At 37.8% G+C, this 22,015-nt stretch overlaps 1 protein-coding gene across 1 annotated transcript in view; it reads right to left on the bottom strand.

Moving 5' to 3' along the window:
• LOC126808776 (neurogenic locus Notch protein) overlaps positions 1-22,015 on the bottom strand; it is a 429,826-nt gene that overhangs the window by 223,468 nt on the left and 184,343 nt on the right. Inside the window, exon 25 of the mRNA XM_056102639.1 lies at positions 256-392. Within this exon, the coding sequence (XP_055958614.1) occupies positions 256-392 (137 nt within the window). The remainder of the gene's footprint in view (positions 1-255; positions 393-22,015) is intronic.

Genomic DNA, 22,015 nt, shown 5'->3' on the forward strand with positions numbered 1-22,015 from the left:
TTAGTCTACCACTTCCGGTTTCGGAGTTATGACCCCCGAGCGAAGCCGGGTATCTGTCTGTCTGTCTGTTCGGGGTTGGCGGCTACACTAGGTCTGCCCCAAGTCTGAAATTTGGGGTATAGGGGTAGCTCGGACCGGGGAGTAACATAGGCCAGGTGGCGTTAGTCTACCTCTTCCGGTTTCGGAGTTATGACCCCCGAGCGAAGCCGGGTATCCTGCTAGTGCACTTATATTAAAAAAACAATATCTACTTACATTACAGTTATCGTGAGATGGATATTCACAGTTTTTACCCCAGGAGCTGGAACAACTACAACTATAATCTCCATTCGGATAAGCCTGGCAAGAGGCACCGTTTTTACAAGGGTTGTCATCACATGCTGTCTGTACACCTTCAAATACAAAATAATCGTGAAAAACAAAATGATTCGAGAAAACTTGAAATACAGTAACATATAATATTTCTTTGACTAACCCAGTAACGAAATGGAACGGGGTTTAATGTATCGCTGACACTTAATTTGGGTCATTTTGAAACCAACATAGGGATAATTACAGAGTTGGGAAAAATCATTATTTGTTTTAAAAAGTCAAAAGACAGCCACACAAATACGCCCACAAAACAGCTTTTCTTAATCGTAGCTCATCCGAAAGGAAAACTTGCATGTTGAGCAAATTGATAAGTATCTAGGACCCTTGCAGAAATCTAATATCCAGGGTATAACCTCTTATGACTCCATTGCTTTAAAAAAATCTGTTAAAACCTATAGCCTCCATCGCTTTCACGAGGTTTTCGGCAATTGGGTGATAACCCTGGAACGGAAGACATCGAATTATGAATATCGGTAGAGATAGATGATCCTAATGCTTCAAACCAAATATGAAAAATATCAACTAAAAACTTTAGCCTTTATCGCGTTCAAAAGGTTTTTCGGAAAAGTGGACATAACTCCAGAACAGAAAGTCGCAGAATGCTGAATATCGATAGGGTTTGTCCCCTAATGAACACGATACTTCACATCAAATTTTACATAAATCTGTTGAAAACTATAGCCTCTATCGTGTTCACAAGAACGGAAAGTCGAAGAACTCTTAATATTGACGAGATACATCCTCTCAAGACCCCAATGTTTCCCACCAAAATTCAAATAAATACGTTAAAAACCATAGCCTCTATCGTGTTAACAGTGTTTTCGGTAAAAGGTGGGGGTCTCTGAAAAGAAAAGTCGCAGAACGCTGAATATCGATAAGATTCGTACTACCATGATCCCAATGTTTCAAACCAAATTTGAAAAAAATCTGTTTAAAACTATAGCTGATCGTATTCACAAGGTTTTCGACAAAGGGAGATATTCTCTCATGACCTCAATGCGTCACACCAAATTAGAAAAGAATCCATCGAAAACTATAGCCTTTATTGTGTTCACAAGGTTTTCGGAAAAGGGGGAAAAACTCCGGTAGGAAAAGTCGCAGAAATCTCAAATGTGGGCGTATAAAAATCAGATTTATAAAAATTAAAATCAAATTGCCTCTATTATTATTAGTACCAGCGGTTGCCATGCAAGATACGCCCACATTTTGCAAGCGATGGACAGAGAACAAGCTAAAAAAAAGCGTGATTTTTCGTACAATCAAGGGCAATTATCCAGGAAGTTATGGTCTGAAATGCGCGAATATCGAACGGAACTGAAATCTTTGGGATATAGATATATATTTTAAGTTTCATTAAAATCAGACAAAAATTGTGACCACTAGAGTTTCCACAAGCTTCGTATTACATACATTTACACTATTTACATACATGGAGCAGCCATTTTGTCGGGCAGTTTCGTTTGAATTTTCTAGAAAATCGAACTCTACCTTCATTATGGTGAAACAGTGATATATTTAAATGGTGTTTAAAATCGAATAAAAATTGTGACAAGCTCAAAATGTGATTTTTCGTACAATCAGGGGCCATAATCCAGGAAGTTATGGTCTGATATGCGCGAATTCTCTAATCCGTCAATGTTCGAAGGGAGATAACTCCACCGCTATAGGCGCTGGGGTATTGGCAGCAGACGTAAACACATTTCTTTTTTACTTAAGAACGATAACACAGTTTTTATGAATTTCCCGTTGATGAGCATTGACGTAAGTCATGGGTGAATGCTGTCAAGAGAAATATTGTGACAGAAGACGGGAAGGTTCACCCGTGGATCCCGAGTGATAGCTCTAAGCTTTGTAGCTGGCATTTCATGAGTCCGACAAATCCATCATCCGGGCAAAAAAAATAACAAACATGTACTACCAACATTACGTGAACTACAACCGCCCTGGGGATCACGGTGGCTAAGTGGGTAAGGCGCTGGCTCGCTAGCCTGGAGGTCGGGTGTTCGATCCCTGCATTGGCCGAGAAAGTTCATCCAGATTTTCCGGAGTGGCTCTCCCTTGTCAGCGATGCAGGACAGAGCGCCTGTCAAGAACAGCTGGCCAGTCGTTCGGATGGGACGAAAACCCGAGGTCCCGTGTACACATTGGCGTGCGCGTAAAAGATCCCTTGACAGTTGGAATTCGATATAAGAGCAGGCCGTAGTGCCGCTGTCCGGGCAAAATTTCCCTCATAGCACACTGTATGGGGTATGCCCGTCTTCATTAGCCCAGTTCGGAGCAGAACAGTAGGACGTTAAACCCCATTTCATTTCATTTCATTTCTACAATCCAGCTCCTGTAAATTGGCATTAAAATCTACGAATTACCGGTAGTCCTATTATAAGGGGGGTTGGATGGCCGAATGGTTAGCGCGCGCTGTATCATAAGGTCTGTCATTGAGTCAACTGGCGTGGTTTCGAATCCCCGGTTGTACGTGACAAGGAGTAGGGTCGCCTGTCCAACCTCGTGGGTTTTCTCCGGGTCCTCCGGTTTCCCCCCACTGCTAAAGACCCCTAAGCGCAAGCGAATTATTTAAATAAATAAAAAATTAAACCATATGTTAGTCCCGAAATGACCTAGTTTGTGTCGAGTGGACGTTAAACCCCATTTCTCTCTCTCTCTCACTCCTATTATAAGGCCATGCCTGTTGAGGCCCATATAAATTATAATTATTGTCATATTTCCTACCATACCCGGTACATCAAACAGTCGACTATATTAGTATAAATTAGGCCTGGTGTATGGCCAGTCGAAATACTAAATAGCCTAGTCAAGATTGCCATAACATAAAATTAAGACCTTGTTCAGTTGTTTACAATTCACTTTCACTTTATTCAACTACCCTTTAGTTTGGCTCAAACTATTAAACAGTTTCTCTTGCTAGAGAATGAGGTCAAGTTGGTCATGATAGGAAATTACGAAAATATTTTTCGTACCTGTGCTTATCGAGTAAATTTTCAAGATCCCTTTCTCTGAAGATATTTTTGAAGTTGTGAAGAAATAAATTTCTCTTGATAACAGTAATAACACTTATAAAATTAAAAATATAACATAATGTTGTCAACAAACATGTATAAATTAAGTAATTAAGTCACTATTTACAATTAAATTAAAATTGTCAGTCATTACAGTTTTTTTTATATATATATTTTGTCAACAAACATGTATAAATTCAGTTATTACGCCACTATTTACAATTAAAAATAAAAACTATTAAACGATTTATTTATTGAAATAGAATAGGATATAAAAACCACTTCAGTGGCTGGAGTTCTGAATGTCTAAATTGCATTTCATAAGACATTAATTTTCTTACAATTGTATTTGTATAAAATAATTTAGCCTCATCATACACATCATTGCATGTCATTAGACATTAAGTTTGGTACAATTATATTTGTGTAAAATAATTTAGCCTTACCATACACGCCATTCCAAAAATCTAAATCAAATGACATTGTATTATTTATAATTCCTTTACTGGACCATACAACAAAGTCAGCTTTATGTATTTTAGTTATAGCCATTTGACTTTCTATTTGGGTATAATATGTATGTGAAGGAATTAGATTTAAGTAATAAATAGAATTTGTAAAATGTGTAATTTGTTTGTTTTCAATGGTTTTTGGACATTTAATTTCAACTATTATTTTATCCTCACAACAAGAACATGAAAAATTCTGTCAACACTGGTTGCAAACCAACCCTTATTTGAAACAATTAACCCTTTCTCCATTAGATTACAGTCAGTGTGTGTTTTCTGTTTTTCTTTTAGATAATCAGAAGCTGCAGTATTTATATTTCCCTTCATTTTACTATTGCCCATTATATCTTCTATAAGTCAGTCATTGCTCTACCATGATCAAGTAATGTTTTTCCTGATTTTACTCGTGTGTAAACATTATGTATTTTGCAGGATGTAATGGCACATTTTCGATAATGAAACCAGTTTTTATTTTCACTTTGTTTTCTTGTTAATGATTCGATTGCATTTATCCCAGAATCAGTATAGCAAAGTATAGTCATAAAGTCATGAATATTTGTATTTTGTCTCTTGCTAACAAGATATTTCGATTTTTCCAAAATTGATTTTTTTTTTTTTTTTGGGGGGGGGGGGGGGGTGGTAATAATTCTGTGTATATATCGGTAATAAAAGATGGTACTTATTCAACTGCATCCAAGTTAATATATATCCTTAAGATCTGAGGGTCAAAAATGTTTACAAGGGTTTATTATTTACGGGTCTCCACTTATTATTGAGATCCACCGATTTCAACCATGGAAAATTTGGACGACATAAATTAAGATCATCAAAAAGCTGTTGTGCCTTTTCAAATTTTACCCCATCCTTTAGAGGATTAACTGGATTAAAGATGCTACTCTTCAAATCTTTTAACCACCTTGAGAGGTCCTCTTTTGACAATAGGAACGTCTTTAAGGGGTTTCACTTGAATATGTTTTGATTTTGGTGCAGGCCATGAACATAAAATGCACAAAGTGTCGGGTAATTCTGCTAAAACTTTACTAACAATATCTGCTAGGCCACATTAGGCTAGCAACATGGGAGTATGCCTCGATCAATCCTGCTACACATAAGCAATGGCCACCCAGTGGTTTACCACTAGATTTATCTAAAACAATGCATGCGTCATATACAGTTACAGATGTATCCCAAGATGGGTTACTTTTGAAGCGTAAAGCACAGTATGAATAATTATCTGCAAGATTGTTAAACCGAACAGAATGTTTATGTCCTGAGGCCCAAAGTTCGTAACTGCGAAAAGCTTTATATCGCTTAAGTGTTTTTGATGTGAATCCTTCAAAGTTTGAAGAACATGTTTTAATATCATGAGCATTAATCAAATATTCTACAATCTGTGAAAGTGTTGTAGATGGCAAATATTTAAGATTTTGGGTCCAGCCCTTAACTGAACTTTTAATGTCACAAATATGTTGATGAAGCACACTAGTAGATTGATTGAATTTATAAATTGAAATCAGCTGTGCCAAATGATGGGTCCTTTTGACAATAACTTCTGAATGATTTCTCCTGAGTAAGTCTTTCAATTCCAAATCATTGAGTTTACACAAATTTTGATACTAAGCAGCAAAAGAAACGTCAGGTTGGTATGTAACTCTGAAAAGATGCATTACATAAAACTTGCCAAATGTTTTTATTGTTTATTTTGTGACCACATCTCCAAATTTACCTGAGCAATAAGGCTCCTTTCCAAACACAGAATTGAATCCAGGAAATGTTCTCAAAAACGCAACCTGATTTCTTAAATGGTAATGTGTTCTCCGTTTTTTTCATGTAACTCATGCTGCACGTGCTTTTCACCGGGACCAGCCCTATAAAATACACCCCATACATGGTTGAATCATTCACAATACAATGTCAGCAGGATGCCACGACTCATGACAGCTCAGAGGAACCAGGCATTTGGAAGACTCGACGCTGGTCACGCTGGTCACACTGCCGAAGCCGTTGCCAGTCACTTCCAGGTCAATGTTCGGACCATCTACAGGCTTCAGCAACACTTAGAGCCACCAACAACACGGGTGATCGTCCCCGAACTGGTAGACCAAGGGTTACCCCAAGGCGACAAGACCGCCATGTTGTGCGACAGCACGTGCAGGATCCCTTCACATAGGGATCTGAGACAGCACGTCAGACAGTGGGAACACACGGAAGACCCATCAGTACCGATACAGTGCGCCGACGTCTCATCAGAGGGAACATCCATTGTCGTAGACCTTACCGTGGACCGATCCCCACCCCCCACCCCCACCCCCCCCCCCCCCGCCATCGACGTGAACGTCTACAGTTTGCCCAAAAACGCCAGAATTGGCGATACAGGCAATGGAGAACTGTTCTGTTCACAGATGAGAGTCAGTATTGCGTATCAACTTCAGATGGCAGGGCCAGCATATGGCGTCGACGTGGCCAGCGTTATTCTGACCAATGTGTCATGGAACGAGACTCAAGGGGAGGTCCAAGCATAATGGTTTGGGTGGATTCGGCCTGAACCAGAGAGTGGGTCCTGCGGTGTTCCAAAATCTAGGTCAAGAGAGAGGAGGCGGCATCACAGCACTGCGCTACATCGATCAAGCTCTCTGACCCCACGTCATACCACATTTCGCACGTCAACGTTATGTAGGCTACTGGCCAGCCCCTAGTCCGGACTTAAACCCGATTGAACATCTTTGGGATGAAATTCAGAGGAGACTTAATAACTTCGTACCGAGATCAAATACAGTCGATGGATTGTGCCAGGCTTTTCCGAGAGTGTGGTTCCAGGTGCCAATGGCGTTCATCAATCTGTTGTTATTGACACTCGCGGTGGACACACCAGATACTGATGAATAGACTGTGTACAGACTCTAAACCTTCTCGTAATGTCTTGGAATTGTGACGAATTAATCACTAATGTGTCAACATACTGTTCACAAAAAATTGCTTTGATCCATTTAGTAAGTAGTTTTCTAGAATGATTTGATTAAAGTGCCTTTCTGATTTTGAAATCGTACTGACGTTTTATTTTTTGCTGTATAGTATATTTAATTATTTCATGGTGTTTTAGATGTAAGCCTGAAGATAGCTGGTCAATTTTCCCTAAATGTTTATTCTTGGGAACCAATAAATGTGATCTAATAATCTTATCTAGATGCTGATTAGTTAACTTCAACGGGTCAGAATAAGAGGAATAAGTCGGTGAAGTAAAATAAAAAGTGAAATGAATTGTTTATCAATAAAAAATTTAATCACTTTATTTTGTGGTGTCTGTTCGAAATGTGGGGAGGGGGTATTTTTATATTTTTTTAAAAAGTATATCAGAAAATAAATGAATAGAAACATAATGAAATACTATAAAATCTGTTCAGGTCTAGGCCTATTTATTTCCATTTTTTTTTTTTTTTTTTAACCTCTTGCTTGGGTTTTGTTTAAACATAACATTCCAAATATGTCCAACGTTCATTAACGGAGGGACGAAGTATATTTAAGGTTTTTTTTAAAGAGCTTAATTATAAATATTAGATCTACGAGTACGAAGGGAAAGTTTGGTACCCAATAAGCTACGGTACATGCATCGCATCCAATAGGCCTAGGCTTATTTATGAGCGGCGAATCCCGAAAATACGACGGCTGATAAGGACATAAAAAATATCAATTTAATATGTTGAATTTTCACCCAGCTCATTTTTTTTTTCACCCAAAGAATGTAGGCTGTTTAGGGGGACCATAATACTAGCCGAATCGAATCAAGGCTATTTAGACGAATCATAATACTAAAAATGGCCTAATTTTGTCAACCTACCGATCGTAGCATTTTATGATGATCTATTCCGACATGACAAAAATAAATATAATTATGTTAAAAATGTGGAGAGGTATATAATTTAAAGTTGCATCAATTGATAATAAATAATTTTGAAGAGGGAAAAGTTCAGTTTGTTTGTGTTGACTTATTGTCGCAGACGTCAAGTTGTCAAGCCAAGCCATTAATTGTAAACAATGTTAAAACCCTTCAACTAGGGCCACCAGCGGCGGAGTTACCTCCCTTAAACAATGGCAAATAGGTGAATATTGAGAGGAACCGAGTTCTTTCGGATATAAACATACATTTTAATGTTCATCAAAATCGAATAAAAACTGTGACCTCTAGAGCGTCCACAACCTCGGTATTACATACTTTTATACTACTGGCGTTCAAGGAGCGGCCATTTTGTCGGGGATTTTTGGTCCGAATTTTACGAAATGCAAACTCAACCATCATCACGGTGTAACGATAATTCTTTCGTACTTCGGGGTTCATAATCCCGGATGTTACGGTCAGTTATGCACGAATATCGAAAGGAACCAAAATCTGTGGGATATAATCGCATGTTTTAAGTTTCATCAAAATCAGATCAAAATTGTGATCTGTACAGTGTCCACAAACAATTTAAGTGTGGACAGACGGACAGGGGCGACGACAATAATTAGTTAAAGACACCACTCAATTCCTATAAAAGATAAAAATATAGATGCAATAAACGGTGAATCTATCCCTAAGAATGGTAATCTTATGACTCTTGGTGTTATCAGTTTATATCCGAATATTGATATTTCAGGGATGAAAACCTACATACAAAATTACTGAAAGTCAGCTATGACATCATAGGAATGATAACGTCATTGAGAGAGAGAGAGAGAGAGAGAGAGAGATGGGTGTTTTAACCTCCAACTGACACAAACTAGGTCATTTCAGGACTAAAGTGGATCAATTCAATTTCAATAATTCGCTTGCGATTAGGGATCTTTAGCAGTAGGAAGTGGGAAAAAACCTGATGGCGTAATGGACTAAGATACATAACATAAAAGGTCAGCTTATAATAAAGGTAAAATTTTATCTACAATGTAAGTTCTAGACAGTTAGAACCTGCTGAAGTAAAACTTTTAAATAGAGGATTATAATTAGGTCCAGTACCATCAAAATATGACCAAATTAGAGAACCACCACAAAAATTCTTACCTAAATCATTGTATATCAAGAGTGAATGGTCACAATCTTGTGGAAGAGATGAAGCTCTGGAGCTCTACTGTACCAACCAGTAACAAACAATAAAAAACTACACAGAAAATAAAGTACAAGATAATTTAACTTGCGAAGAGAGGAAGGCCTTATCGACTTGGAAAAATGACCCTAATATTATCATTGGTAATGCTGATAAAGGAGATGGTATTGACATCTGGAATAAAGAGGACAATGTTAAAGAATGTCGGAAACATCTAGAAGATCTGTCTGTGTATAAGAACACACAGTGGAGATAATTCAAATGAGATTCATGGACAATTGACAAAATTAGTGACTGGTCTTAAAATTCCGGAAAATGGAACAGAAGCTATCCTGGACAGACCTGTTGATAAACCAGTCCATTTCTACATTTTAGTAAAAGCTCATATAACGTTTCTAATTCCACAGATATACCACCAGGAAGACCCATATGTAACGAATACAGCACCTACTCGTAAAGCATCTTCTTGGCTTGACTGAAAATTACAACCTGTGACACAACTTTACTATCCAGAATTAGTTAAAGACACCACTCGATTCCTTCAAAAGATAGTTGCTATAAACAGCGGATCTATTTCTAAGAATGGTAATCTTATGACTCTTGATGTTATCAGTTCATATCCGAATATTGATATTTCTGAAGATTTAGACGCACCCAAACATGCATTATATGAAACTAAAATTGCGACCAATGAAGATTCAGAATCAATTCTACAAATAGTAGATTTTGTTCTTCACAACAATGAATTTGAATTTTTTGTATGTTTTATAGACAGATATCTGGGGCCGTCATGGGAACTCTGTTTGCTGTGACATATGCTAACATTTATATGTCATACTGGATAAAAACCTACTATGAACCACTACAATAAACCAGATATTTCATGCAGATTCATCGATGATATTTGGGCTTTGTCTTCTCTCCCACTAGAAGAATGTAAATTTACTATGGATATAAACTCAGTTAATTTCTTTGATGTGAAAGTTATCAAAGAAAGGGATAAGTTAGAGACAAATCTATAGTCCAAGAAAACAGTTTGCCATCATTATTTTCCACCATCAAGTTGTCACCCCAAACACTGGACCAATTAAAACCTGAAAAACTTTGGATCCTATCTTAAACAATCCGGATATCCCAAGAAAATTATACAGACGGCATTTTAAAGAGCCGATTAGATCAGGGGTGAATTAATTATTGACCTACCAATCCAAGATTGATACTAATATGAAGATTATTCCATGGACAACTACCTTTGACCCTCGACAACCTCACCTACACCAAATGACTAAAGACCGAAGTATTTTAGACATCACAAAAATTATGGATAATAGTGAAATAATAATAGCAGAGAGAAAGAACCGCGCAATTGCTAATATTTTGAAAGAAAATAAGTTGAACACTACTGACACTATTAAGGACAAAAGTTCAGACAGATGTCATTCTTGTTTAAGACAAGCTGTTGCCATGCAATATACGTCTATATTTTGCAAGAGATGGACAGAGAACGTGCTAAAAAGATAATGTGATTTTTTTGGACAATCGGGGGCAATAATCCAGGACGTTACGGTCCGATATGTGTGATTATATACATACATTTCAAGTTCCTTCAAATCGGATAAAAATTGTGACTTCTAGAGGGTCCACAAGACATTGTCTTTTCATCTAAATCGGGAACTGTTAGATATGAATATCTAGTTGTTAATTACAATTCCACATATTTTGTTAAGAACAATAGTAATTCCAAACATAAATACACCGCTAACAAGATAATTCAGATATTGAATTTTTTAATTGATAATACCTTTGTTGAATTTGGAGGGGAAATATATCTGCAAGTGGTAGGTATCCCCATGGGCACCAACTGTGCACCTTTGCTTGCTGATTTGTTTCTATATTCATAGGAAGGCACTCGTTAAAAAAAAAACCCAAAACGACTAGTCAGACGTTTTAATTTCACTTATCGATATATAGATGATGTTCTGTCACTTAATAATCCCAAATTTAGTGATTATGTAGAATTCATATATCCTGGTGAGCTCGAAATTAAAAATACTACTAACAGTGATAATTACGCTTCCTAATCCTACTTGTATCTGTGTCTCGATTTTGACAATGGCCATAAACTGAGTATTAAATTGCACGATAAACGAGATGACTTTGACTTTCCGATTGTTAACTTTCCATTCCTTAGTAGTAACATTCAAATATCACCAGCTTATGGACTGTATGTGTCTCAGCTAATTCGCTACGCGAGAGCTTGTTCCGTTTATTCTGATTTTTTAAGTAGGTCGAGGCATTTGTCATCTAAGCTTCAACTACAGGCATACTTGCCCACTAAACTTACAAAAACCTTTAAAAAGTTTTATGGCCGCCATTTTGACTTGATTAGTAAATATAACATGTCTCTTTCCGTTATTATTCTAGATGTATTTAATTGACGCGTATACTATCTTCCTGGTTATGTATACTAAATCTGTTAACACTGTTCATCAGGTGTGATTTGTATACGGATAGTCCATTGGCAAAATTACGTTATTTTACCGAGATATCGTCTAATGGGTTGGATGCAGCTATGGCGGGTGTGGCGCCAGGCCTGATAAGCTTACTCTTCCGGACACCTTATAGGACTTCGAATTTTGTCTAATGGTTTGGATTGTTCGTACTTGGTTTTATTTTATTGATATACCATACTTCTACACTATTTGCGTATGATGAGCTGCTATTTTGTCGGGCAGTTTCGGTCCGATTTTCACGAATTTCGAACTCTGTCATCATTATGATATATTTGAAAGGTTTTTGTTTTAAGTTTCACCAAATTCGAATACGAATCGAAACTTCTAGAGGGTCTATAAGCTAAGTTACAGTCCGATACCAGTATAGAAAGATGATATAGCAATCAGAATATGATAACATTGTGACCTGTAGAGTGTCCACAAACAAATTGTGGACGGACGGACAGGAGCTACGTCATATTTCCCAGCTTTGGAGATAACGGCACATGTCGTCTCATAGTCTAAAATATTTTAGAACCATTAATCTATATAACCAGCGGTTGCCGGGCAAGATACGCCCACATTGTGCAAGAGATGGATAAAGAACAAGCTAAAAAAGAGAATGCGACTTTTTGTACAATAAGGGGCCATAATCCAGGAAGTTACGGTCCGTTTCATCAAAATTGGTTGAAAATTGTGACCTCTAGAGTGTCCACAACCTAAACAGGGGATTTTTCGCATAGTCAGGGGCCATAATCCAGGAAGTTAGCGTCCGATACATGCCATTTTCGAAAGGAACCAAGATCTGTGGGAGATAAACCAATATTTCAAATTTCGTTGAAATCGGATCAAAATTGTGACCTGTAGACCTATATTTCAAGTTAGGGTCCGATATTTCAAGTTAATGTCCGATACATGCCAATTGCGAAAGGAACCAAGTTTTGTCAAAATCGGGCCACCAACACCACGGATGATCGCCCCCGAACTGGTAGACCAAGGATTACCACAAGGCGACAAGACCGCCATGTTGTGCGACAGGACGTACAGAATCCCTTCACACAGGCACCTGAGACTACAGCACATCAGGCAGTGGGAACACACGGAAGACCCATCAGTACCGATACAGTGCGCCGACGTCTCACCAGAGAGAACATCCATTGCCGTAGACCTTACCGTGGACTGATCCTCACCACTCGCCATCGATGTGAACGTCTACAGTTTGCCCAACAACGCCAGCATTGGCGACACAGGCAATGAAGAACTGTTCTGTTTACAGATGAGAGTCGGTATTGCGTATCAACTGCAGATGACAGGGCCAGAATATGGCGTCGACGTAGCCAGCGTTATTCTGACCAATGTGTCATGGAACGAGACTCATGGGGAGGTCCAAGCATAATGGTTTGGTGTGGAATCGGCCTAAACCAGAGAGTGAGTCCTGTGGTGGTCCAGGGAAAGGAGGCGACATCACCGCAGTGCACTACAATGTATTTACCAAATATCACCCCTGTGAGTTTGCAGACATAATCTGCGATGTCTTCTCTCGTTTAATTTATTATTTTATAACTAATTTTGATAGAAAACAAAACAATGTCAAGAGCGAAGTTTCACACCGCCATCCGGTGTATTGATGTATATAAAAAAGCTATGTTCCTTGTGCATTCAAGTACATTTGTTATGTGTATTTATATAGATACTTTTCGTCCGTCTTGGGAATATTCATAAATAATGTCATAATATCTTCATTACGCATCTATGTGTATCAGCTATATTTTCCATGTGAATAAGTTATGTTCCTCTTTGATTGGCATTTAGTAATTGAACATATTAACACAAGTTACAATTTGATGGATACACAATTACTGAGTTTAATACTAAGGGGCGTTTCAACGAGGGTACCACATGATACAGGTATGTGAATAGTAGGCAAATATATACAGAATATGCAACAGATAACAAACAATTAAAACTTAACACCTTTAGTTAGGGGGGGCATTTACAACTAAACCTACACAGCGGAAACTCTTATTAGGATTATAAATGCGATTTTTCGTACAATCAGGGGCTATAATTCATGAAGTTTCGACCGGATTCGGATACATGCCAATATCGACAGGAACCGAGATCTTTGGGAGATAAACCTTTATTCCCAGTTTCGTCAAAATCGGATAAAAATTGTGACCTGTAGAGTGTCCACAAACAAAAATGTGAACGAACGGACTGGGCGACGACAATATACGTCCTCATGAAAATGTGGGCGTATAAAATTATGCAAACCATGTGAGACTATGTTTACAAATCAAGAAATAACCAGTAAAGGCATGAAATCGTTCAAAATTAGAGACTCTGTCAACTGTGCCAGTACTTGTGTTTTTTATTGTTTAACATGTAAAATCTGTAAAATGCAATACATAGGCGAAACCATTACTCTGTTCATCACTCGGCTTAATAAGTACAGAAGGAATATAAGGCTTAAAAAACCTGACCATTCCCAGCATTTTAATATACTTGGTCATGTGTAAGATAATACAAAAAATTCCTGATAAAGATCAGTAAAAATTGAACACAGCAGAAAGTCTGTGGATTCATAGACTTTGGCCTACGGTTTAAATGAGTTAAATCTATTGGGTTTCAAAATCATTCATAATCATGCATAATTTTTCCTTACTTGTATAAAGTTTTACCTTTATAAACGAACCTATGTATCTAAGTCATTAAAGCTTCTAGTTCTAAGTCCATATAAATATATTAATGTTTATATTTTTAAGTCTAAGTCCATGACATCATCATTCCTATGATGTCATCATTCCTATGATGTCATCATTCCTATGATGTCATCATTCCTATGATGTCATCATTCCTATGTTCTCATAACTTCCTAAGATGTTATAACTGACCTTTTCTTCTAGTCATTTAGTATTTAGTTCTTTATCCCTAAAGAAGTTAGTATTTTTACCAACGAAATGGTTTTTTGATATTGTATTCTATTAATTATTGTATATCAACTTATCTGAATATCAAATGCATCATTTTGACTAGTTAAAACTAATCCCATCAAACCGTTTGTAATTAGTTTGTGGAGACTTTTTTTATTTTCCAATCAATTTGAATGTAGTTTTTACCAATTGGTAGCTGTTTGCAATTCAAAAGTTTTAATCTTGGGCAATGTGGCCTCTACCACGCATGCGTATGACCTAATTTTAAGCTCAAAATTTAAAACTGTGAAAACCCTGAGTGTATTTTTTTTATTTTTGAAGATTTTGACTTGAAACTTTCAGAATCCCTTAAATAGCCAATCTTTAAAATTTATCTCGTCCTACAATTCTTATTTGAATTTCAATATCTATATTTGGAATGTTGATGCTAATCGATTAATTAAGTCCTTTAGTGCTTATTCTGAAAATGTTGTCAAAATCGGTTTGTATATAAACAAAGATTCTGTGCAACTTTAAAATATGAATAATGTTAGAGAACGTGGCACGGCACCTTTAATATCGGACGCCAGTTTAAGTGTTAACCAAAATATGGGCTTAGTGCTTTTAGAGTGAAAATAAGTCATTTTAGTAAGTAATAGTTTGTCCCCGAATTAATATGACAGGTCCTTTGTCTACAACACCTCATAATAATAAAAGGTCACTTTTATGAAGTAAAGGTCAACTCTAGGTCGAGGACAACTCTAGTTAGTTTTTATACTACTATTTTTTGTTCGGATTATTATGTCTTGTTCACCAATTGTAGAGTGGCCCACGGCCTCAATTATTTGTACTATAGAAACTGTCCTGTTTTATGAGAAAAGTGCTCTCACGGGCTCGCTTGTGCACTGTAGGCATTCAACAGTCGCCAAAAATAAGACATTCACGTGACAATATTCATTCACTTATTTATCAATGAAGCCATTTAAAAAATTCTTCTTTACTCGTTGGACTTTTAAAAGTAAGTAGTTACAAACTAGATTAAAATTTTGGCGAAAACTCGGCGATTTAATTTCTAAGTTAGTTGATTGTAACCAATGACGTATATATTGTAACGGTTCTCGGTTCAGAGTCAACTCATGTAGTTTCGCCCTTTTTCTATCTTTAGACCCCACTTTCGCGGCAACGTACCGACACTGCAAGACTGTGAAAGTTACTTTTACTTAACCGGAAAACTCTGTTGTTAATTGTCGCTTTAGTTAGTTTAGATGTTACATTGTTGCTAGCTCTAAATACGCAGAAAAAAATTGAGACTGGAAATTAATTTAACGAAATGTATTTCCTCTAGTCTCGATTAACCAGACGTGTATAATTAAAATAAAATTACGGTACTGGTCACAAAACTCGAATTCTAATCATTTAGGGCGTTGCGAATTTGGCCTCCGGTTTTGTGTCAAATTTAATAGGAGGATGTGCCATTATGGCTATGCCATTATTCCTGTTTAGTATGCTTATGCTTTCGCGCGTAAAAACTGCATTTGTAATTTCTAACATGGTGGTTATAAAACGTTTCAGTTATTATGAATTCAGCAACAACTCATTTTTCTAGAACTGAAATATAACTAAAAAGACGCGAATTGACTGTTTCATAATTATTAAAAATATGAAAACGCGACACGATGCGTAAATTGTGCGTCTTACTTTTAAGAACAAGAGCTATAAAATAGAAATTTCCAGATTGATACATAATACGACACAATCAACCATTTAATGGTAATTCAAACACAAAGGATATATTTAAACTTAATTAATCTAACATTTCACTAAAAGATCCTTATTGTAGAACTTCCAATTTATTATGTAGTCATTTTCATGACGGTTGTTTTTAATAACAGAATTTTCCCGTCATATAACAGATCAAAGAATTTTTAGAGACGCATTGTCACGTAACGACTTCTATTTTTAGATTATCTGACGCCTCAAATAGCCCAACCATATCAAAAACCATGCAGTTCCACCTTGAAATGGGTTCAATTGATTTACGGTTTATTCTATCTATCTATTCTATACTAATATTTGTGACTGTCGTTTGTCTGTCTGTCTGTTTGTCTGTCTGTTCGGGGTTGGGGTATAGGGGTAACTTGAACCGGGGAGTAACATAGGCCAGGTGGCGTTAATCTACCACTTTTAAAAATCAAAAAGAAAAAAAAGCGGCTGCCAGGCAAGATACGCCCACATTTTGCAAGAGATGGATGGAGAACAAGCTAAAAAAAATGATATTTCGTACAATCAGGGGCCATAATACAAAAAGTTACCGTCTGAAATGCGCGAATAGCAAAAGTTTCATCAAAATGAGTCTAAAATTGTGACCTCTATAGGGTGCTTAACTTTCATATTACATGCTTGTACACAATTTTCGTGCAAGGAGCGGCCATTTTGTCCGGAAGTTATGGCCAGATTTTCACGAAATTCGAACCCACCCATCAATAGGGTGTAACGGTGTCATATTCCAACGTTTCTTTTGTTTAAATTAGATAAAATTGTTACATCTAGAAGGACCACAAGCTAAAAACGCGATTTTTTGTACAACCAAGGTACATAATTCAGGAAGTTGCGATCCGATATGCGCGAATATCGTAAGGAACTAAGATCTTTGGGTTATAAACATGTATCTCAAGTTTCACCAAAATCGGATAAAACTTGTGACCGCTAGAGGGCCCACAACCTTGATATACCATATATTTACACTACTTGCGTACGAGCGGCGGCCATTTTGTCCGGCAGTTTTGGTCCGACTTTCACGAAATTCGAACTCAATCGTCATTACAGAGTAACGGTGATATATTCGAACGGTTTTTGAAATCGGATAATAATTGTGACCTCTAGAGGGACCACAAGCTAAAAACGCAATCACTGGCCATAATCCATGAAGTTTCGATCCGATACATGCCAATATCGAAAGGAACCGAGATAAGAATTGTAACCTGTAGAGTGTCCACAAACAAATTGGGCGTATAAAAAGTGTCAAACTTTGAAATCAGGTGGAATGTTGATGGTAAACGAATAATTAAACCATTTGGTGCTTATTCTGAAAGATTTTTCACAATTGGTCTGTAAACATGGGGTTTTCTATATACGATAGCGACTTTTTAACAGATTTTAATAACTCTTTCTTTCTTTAAGATTCTCATAAAGAAACCAGCACAACAATACACATTAATCCACTAGATATTGAAATTAATGTAGAAGTGTGTGGTTTGGTTGTATAAAAACTATCAAATCTGTTTCGAGGACATGTCAGGGGCCGATACGCACGATAATTTAACTCACACAAGAACTAGTAATACTCATTTTAAGTTTCATCTAAATCGAATAAAATTGTGACCCCTAGATGGTACAAACCCTGGGTATTGCATGCTTTTATTATACTCTATCAAGGCATTCACCTTAAAAAAAACACCTATACCAAGTTTGAACATTCTAGCTCAATTAGGAATGAAATGAAATGGATTTTAACGTCCTACTGTTCTGCTCCGAACTGGGCTAATGAAGACGGGCATACGATATACAGTGTACTATGAGGAAAATTTTGCCGGGACAGCGGCACTACGGCCTACTCTTATATCGAATTACAACTCTCAAGGGATCTTTTAAGTGCACGCCAATGTGTACACAGGTCCTCGGTTTTTCGTCCCACCCGAACGACTAGACGGCTATCCTTGTCAGGCCCTCCGTTCTGCATCACTGACAAGCGGGAAATCGGGATGAACTTTCACGGCCAATGGATCGAACACCCGGCCTCCAGATTAGCGAGCCAGCGTCTTACCCACTTAGCCACCATGACTCCAGCTCAATTAGGAGAGTTATTGTGTTCCAAAAAGTGTTACTGACGGACGGGCGGACGGACGGACACATTTTAATAGTCCCCTGCTTTTTTCGAAAGGTGGTGGAAAAATTATGTGAGAGTATGGGACAGCTCTTTTAATATGGGACGCTAGTTTAAATGCTTACCAAAATATGGGTTTAGTGCTTTTAGATTGAACATAAGTCATTTTAGTAAGTAAAAGTTTGTCTTCAAATTAATATGACGGGTCTTTTGTCTACATGACGTCATAATTTAATACCACTGAATCTAATGATTTCCAGTGGGGCTATTTAAAAGTAAATGATTGTCTTCTTCTTAAACAAAGGTGTCGTTAAGAATTCTAGAGCCTTTGTTTTAAACTAGTTTCCACCGGGTTCAGAATATAATCTTTTTCTGATTTTTCTCTACTTAGATCTCATAAACTGTAAGTGAATATGATTTTAATCAGTTTTTCTTTCCTTTCTTTGTCTTACAGACTTTACATTTTATTGGTAGCCGTTTTTGCTCAGTGAGTAAGGTTTAGCCTAGCTAACAAGGAGGTCTCGGGTTCGCTCCTGGTGTTGGCCGAGACAGTTCCTGGTGCAGGATGGAGGACATGACAAGGAACAGTGTCCAGTCATTCAGATGGGACAAAAAAATCGAGGTCCCGTGTACACATTGGCGTGCGCAGAAAAGAACCCCTGGCAGTTTGAATTTAAAATAAAAGTAGGCCGTATCGCCGCTGTCCGGGATAAATTCCCCTCATAGCACACAGCATGGCGTATGCCCGTCTTCATTAGCCCCGATTAGCCTGGGTGGAGGAGAAGAGTAGCAAGTTCAACAATATTTCATTTCATTTCACGGGCTGTGAGTAGAATTCACTGGTACGCATGTGTGTTGCATGATTTTGTCTGACAAGTGAGCGCCTTTTCATAATGGTTGTTTCGTTGTTCTTGATTTTCTGTAATTTGCTACGCTCGTATGTCTGTCAACTTGTGCTAATTGGATAAAGATCATTGCTCAATTTATCCATCGATTGTATTTGACTGCAGGTTTATTCAGTTAATTATCTAATTAATTAGAGAACAAAAAACGTTTTTAATTCATTAGCCGAAAATGGTTTTCATTATAAGTTCGTAGACATTAAACAAAAACACAACTTTTCGCGCATATTTAAGCCCACATTAAAGCGATAATTGCATATTTTCTAAGAAATTCAAAACATAATTGAAGTTACTTGGCAACAAAAAAACCCCATGCGGTTCGTTTTTTAAACACTACATTAAAGGTGTTGTACCTTACTAGCACACGTTTATTTTTTAATTTTTTTTTTCAATTTTATGAAGTCAAGGTCAACAATACACATAACTATACTAGATATTAGTAATTAATGTATACGTGTATGATAATTTAGTATGAAAAACATCAAAATTGTCACTTTAACAAGTCTAGTTTCTATTATACTATTCAAAAAAAGTAGGGGATATTTGATTTTGGGGGCATAATACTAAAATATGCAAATGACTACGAAAAAAGTCACTATAGAACCTAACAGAAGAAACATTTCCAGTTACATGTGACGCCCAAACGCACCAATAGCTACCGCATGGAATGCAGGTGATGCTTGGGATCATCATTGGGGTCCAACCCAAGATTTGCACGACTCTGACTTTGAATGTTACAGTCATTGTGGCATTGAATTCCAGGGTGGAAACATCAGTTTAATTGTTTTAGTGACCAGAAAACAAATTTTGATATGCGTCGGCTTACCCAAAATGAAAGGTTACGTGCCCTTGGCATGCTACAGATCGGCACAACACAGGCGGTTGTGGCGCGGACGATGAATGTTTCTCAGTCTGTCATAAGCAGGCTATGGTCCAGATACCGTGATACACAATCTGTACAGGACAGACCACGCTCAGGTCGACCAAGAGCGACAACTCAAGCCCAGGATCGATTTATCCGTACCTTGGCCTTGAGAAATCGTGTCATCACAGCAAATCAGATCAGCGCTCGTCTTCAAACAGACACTGGTGTGAGAGTGAGTGGCCAGACGATTCGGAATCGACTGCATAGGGGTCACCTTCGCGCCCGACGTCCTCGCGTGATCCCTTGTTTGAGAGATCATCACATTCAGGCAAGACGTCGTTGGTGTAGGGATCGTCAACACTGGGATAATCGACGCTGGAGCAATGTGATGTTTTCAGATGAGTCAAGGTTCACTGTTGATTTTTTGGACAGACGTAGGAGGGTGTGGCGTCGTCGAAACGAGCGCTTCCAAGACGTTAACGTCATCAGACATGATCGATTTGGGGGTGGTTCTGTTATGGTGTGGGGAGGCATCACTGTTGCTGGAAGAACGGCTTTACATGTTGTTGCAGGGCGTGTTACAGGCCAGTACTACCGGGACAACATCTTGGCAGTCCATGTTGTACCGTTCACACGACGTCATGGCCGCCGTTTCATCTTCCAGGATGACAACGCAAGATGTCACAGGGCCAGGATCGTTACAGGTTACCTCCAACAACAGAACATCACCACATTACCTTGGCCAGCACTGAGTCCCGACCTCTCCCCCATCGAGCATGTCTGGGACATGCTTGGACAGAGGTTACGTCAACGTCAACAACGTCCTACCAATGTCCAAGAACTTGCTGCTGCGTTGCAACAGGAATGGGACAATCTGGACCAAAATGACCTTAGACGTCTCATTAGGAGTATGCCACGTCGGATCAATGCTTGTTTGGCAAACAGGGGACGATTTACCCGTTACTGACTTGGTTGTGATGCTGTGGTAACTTTGCTGTTTGACCCCGGGTATCATTTTACCCTTATAATGGTCAGTCTGTGCCTTACTTAGTCTAACGATCATTTGGAATAAATCGATGAATGTGAACTTCATTTCATTTTGTCATTTGTTTCTTCGTCAGTTTCATTAGGTGACTTTAATAACACTTAAAAATCAAATATCCCCTACTTTTTTTGAATAGTATATTTCGGGTACAAATCAGACTGTAAATGTCTAGACCTAGTCGGAGACTTGTGATAAGATGTGAGTACTGTACTAACAAATAATAATTAAAAGATAGCAATGAAGCAGCTATGTATTGAGAAAATGATAGCCATAGACAATAACTTATCTGAAAGGAACACTTGGATATCAATCACAAATCTAATCTGTATTGTCTTGACAAGGTTTTCAGTCAAAAGGGTGGGGGTGGGGTGGAGGAGGAGGGAATAAATGTGGACTGAAGGTTGCGGAAATCTAAACATCGATAGGGTTTTTCCTATCATTACCCCAGTGTTCCCATCGAATTTGAAATAGGTTTAAATCTGTCAAAAACTGTAGGTTTTCCGAAAAAGGGACATAACTGTGGAATGGAAGGTTGCGGAACACTTAATATCAACGTGGTCTTCTAATGACTCCGACGCTTTCTACCTAATTTGAAATAAATGCATCAAGAGCAGTAGCCACTATCACATTCACAAGCCAATTGTTGACGGACCAATTGGGTGTCCACATAATACACCCACACTAAATTGTGGGCGTATAAAATTTCAGTATTTGGTAAAGAGGATACAATCGAAGGTTGCGGAACACTTAATATAAACGTGGTTTTCTAATGACTGCGACGCTTTCTACCCAATTTGAAATAAATGCATTAAGAACAGTAACCACTATCACATTTACAAGCCAATTGTTGAAGGAGCAATTGGGTGTCAACATAATACACCCACACTAAATTGTGGGCGTATAAAATTTCAGTGAAACTGGGATTGGAAAATCCTAATCCACAATG

Source organism: Patella vulgata, chromosome 1 (genome assembly GCF_932274485.2).
Source record: "Patella vulgata chromosome 1, xgPatVulg1.2, whole genome shotgun sequence".
Classification (NCBI taxonomy): Eukaryota; Metazoa; Mollusca; class Gastropoda; family Patellidae; genus Patella; species Patella vulgata.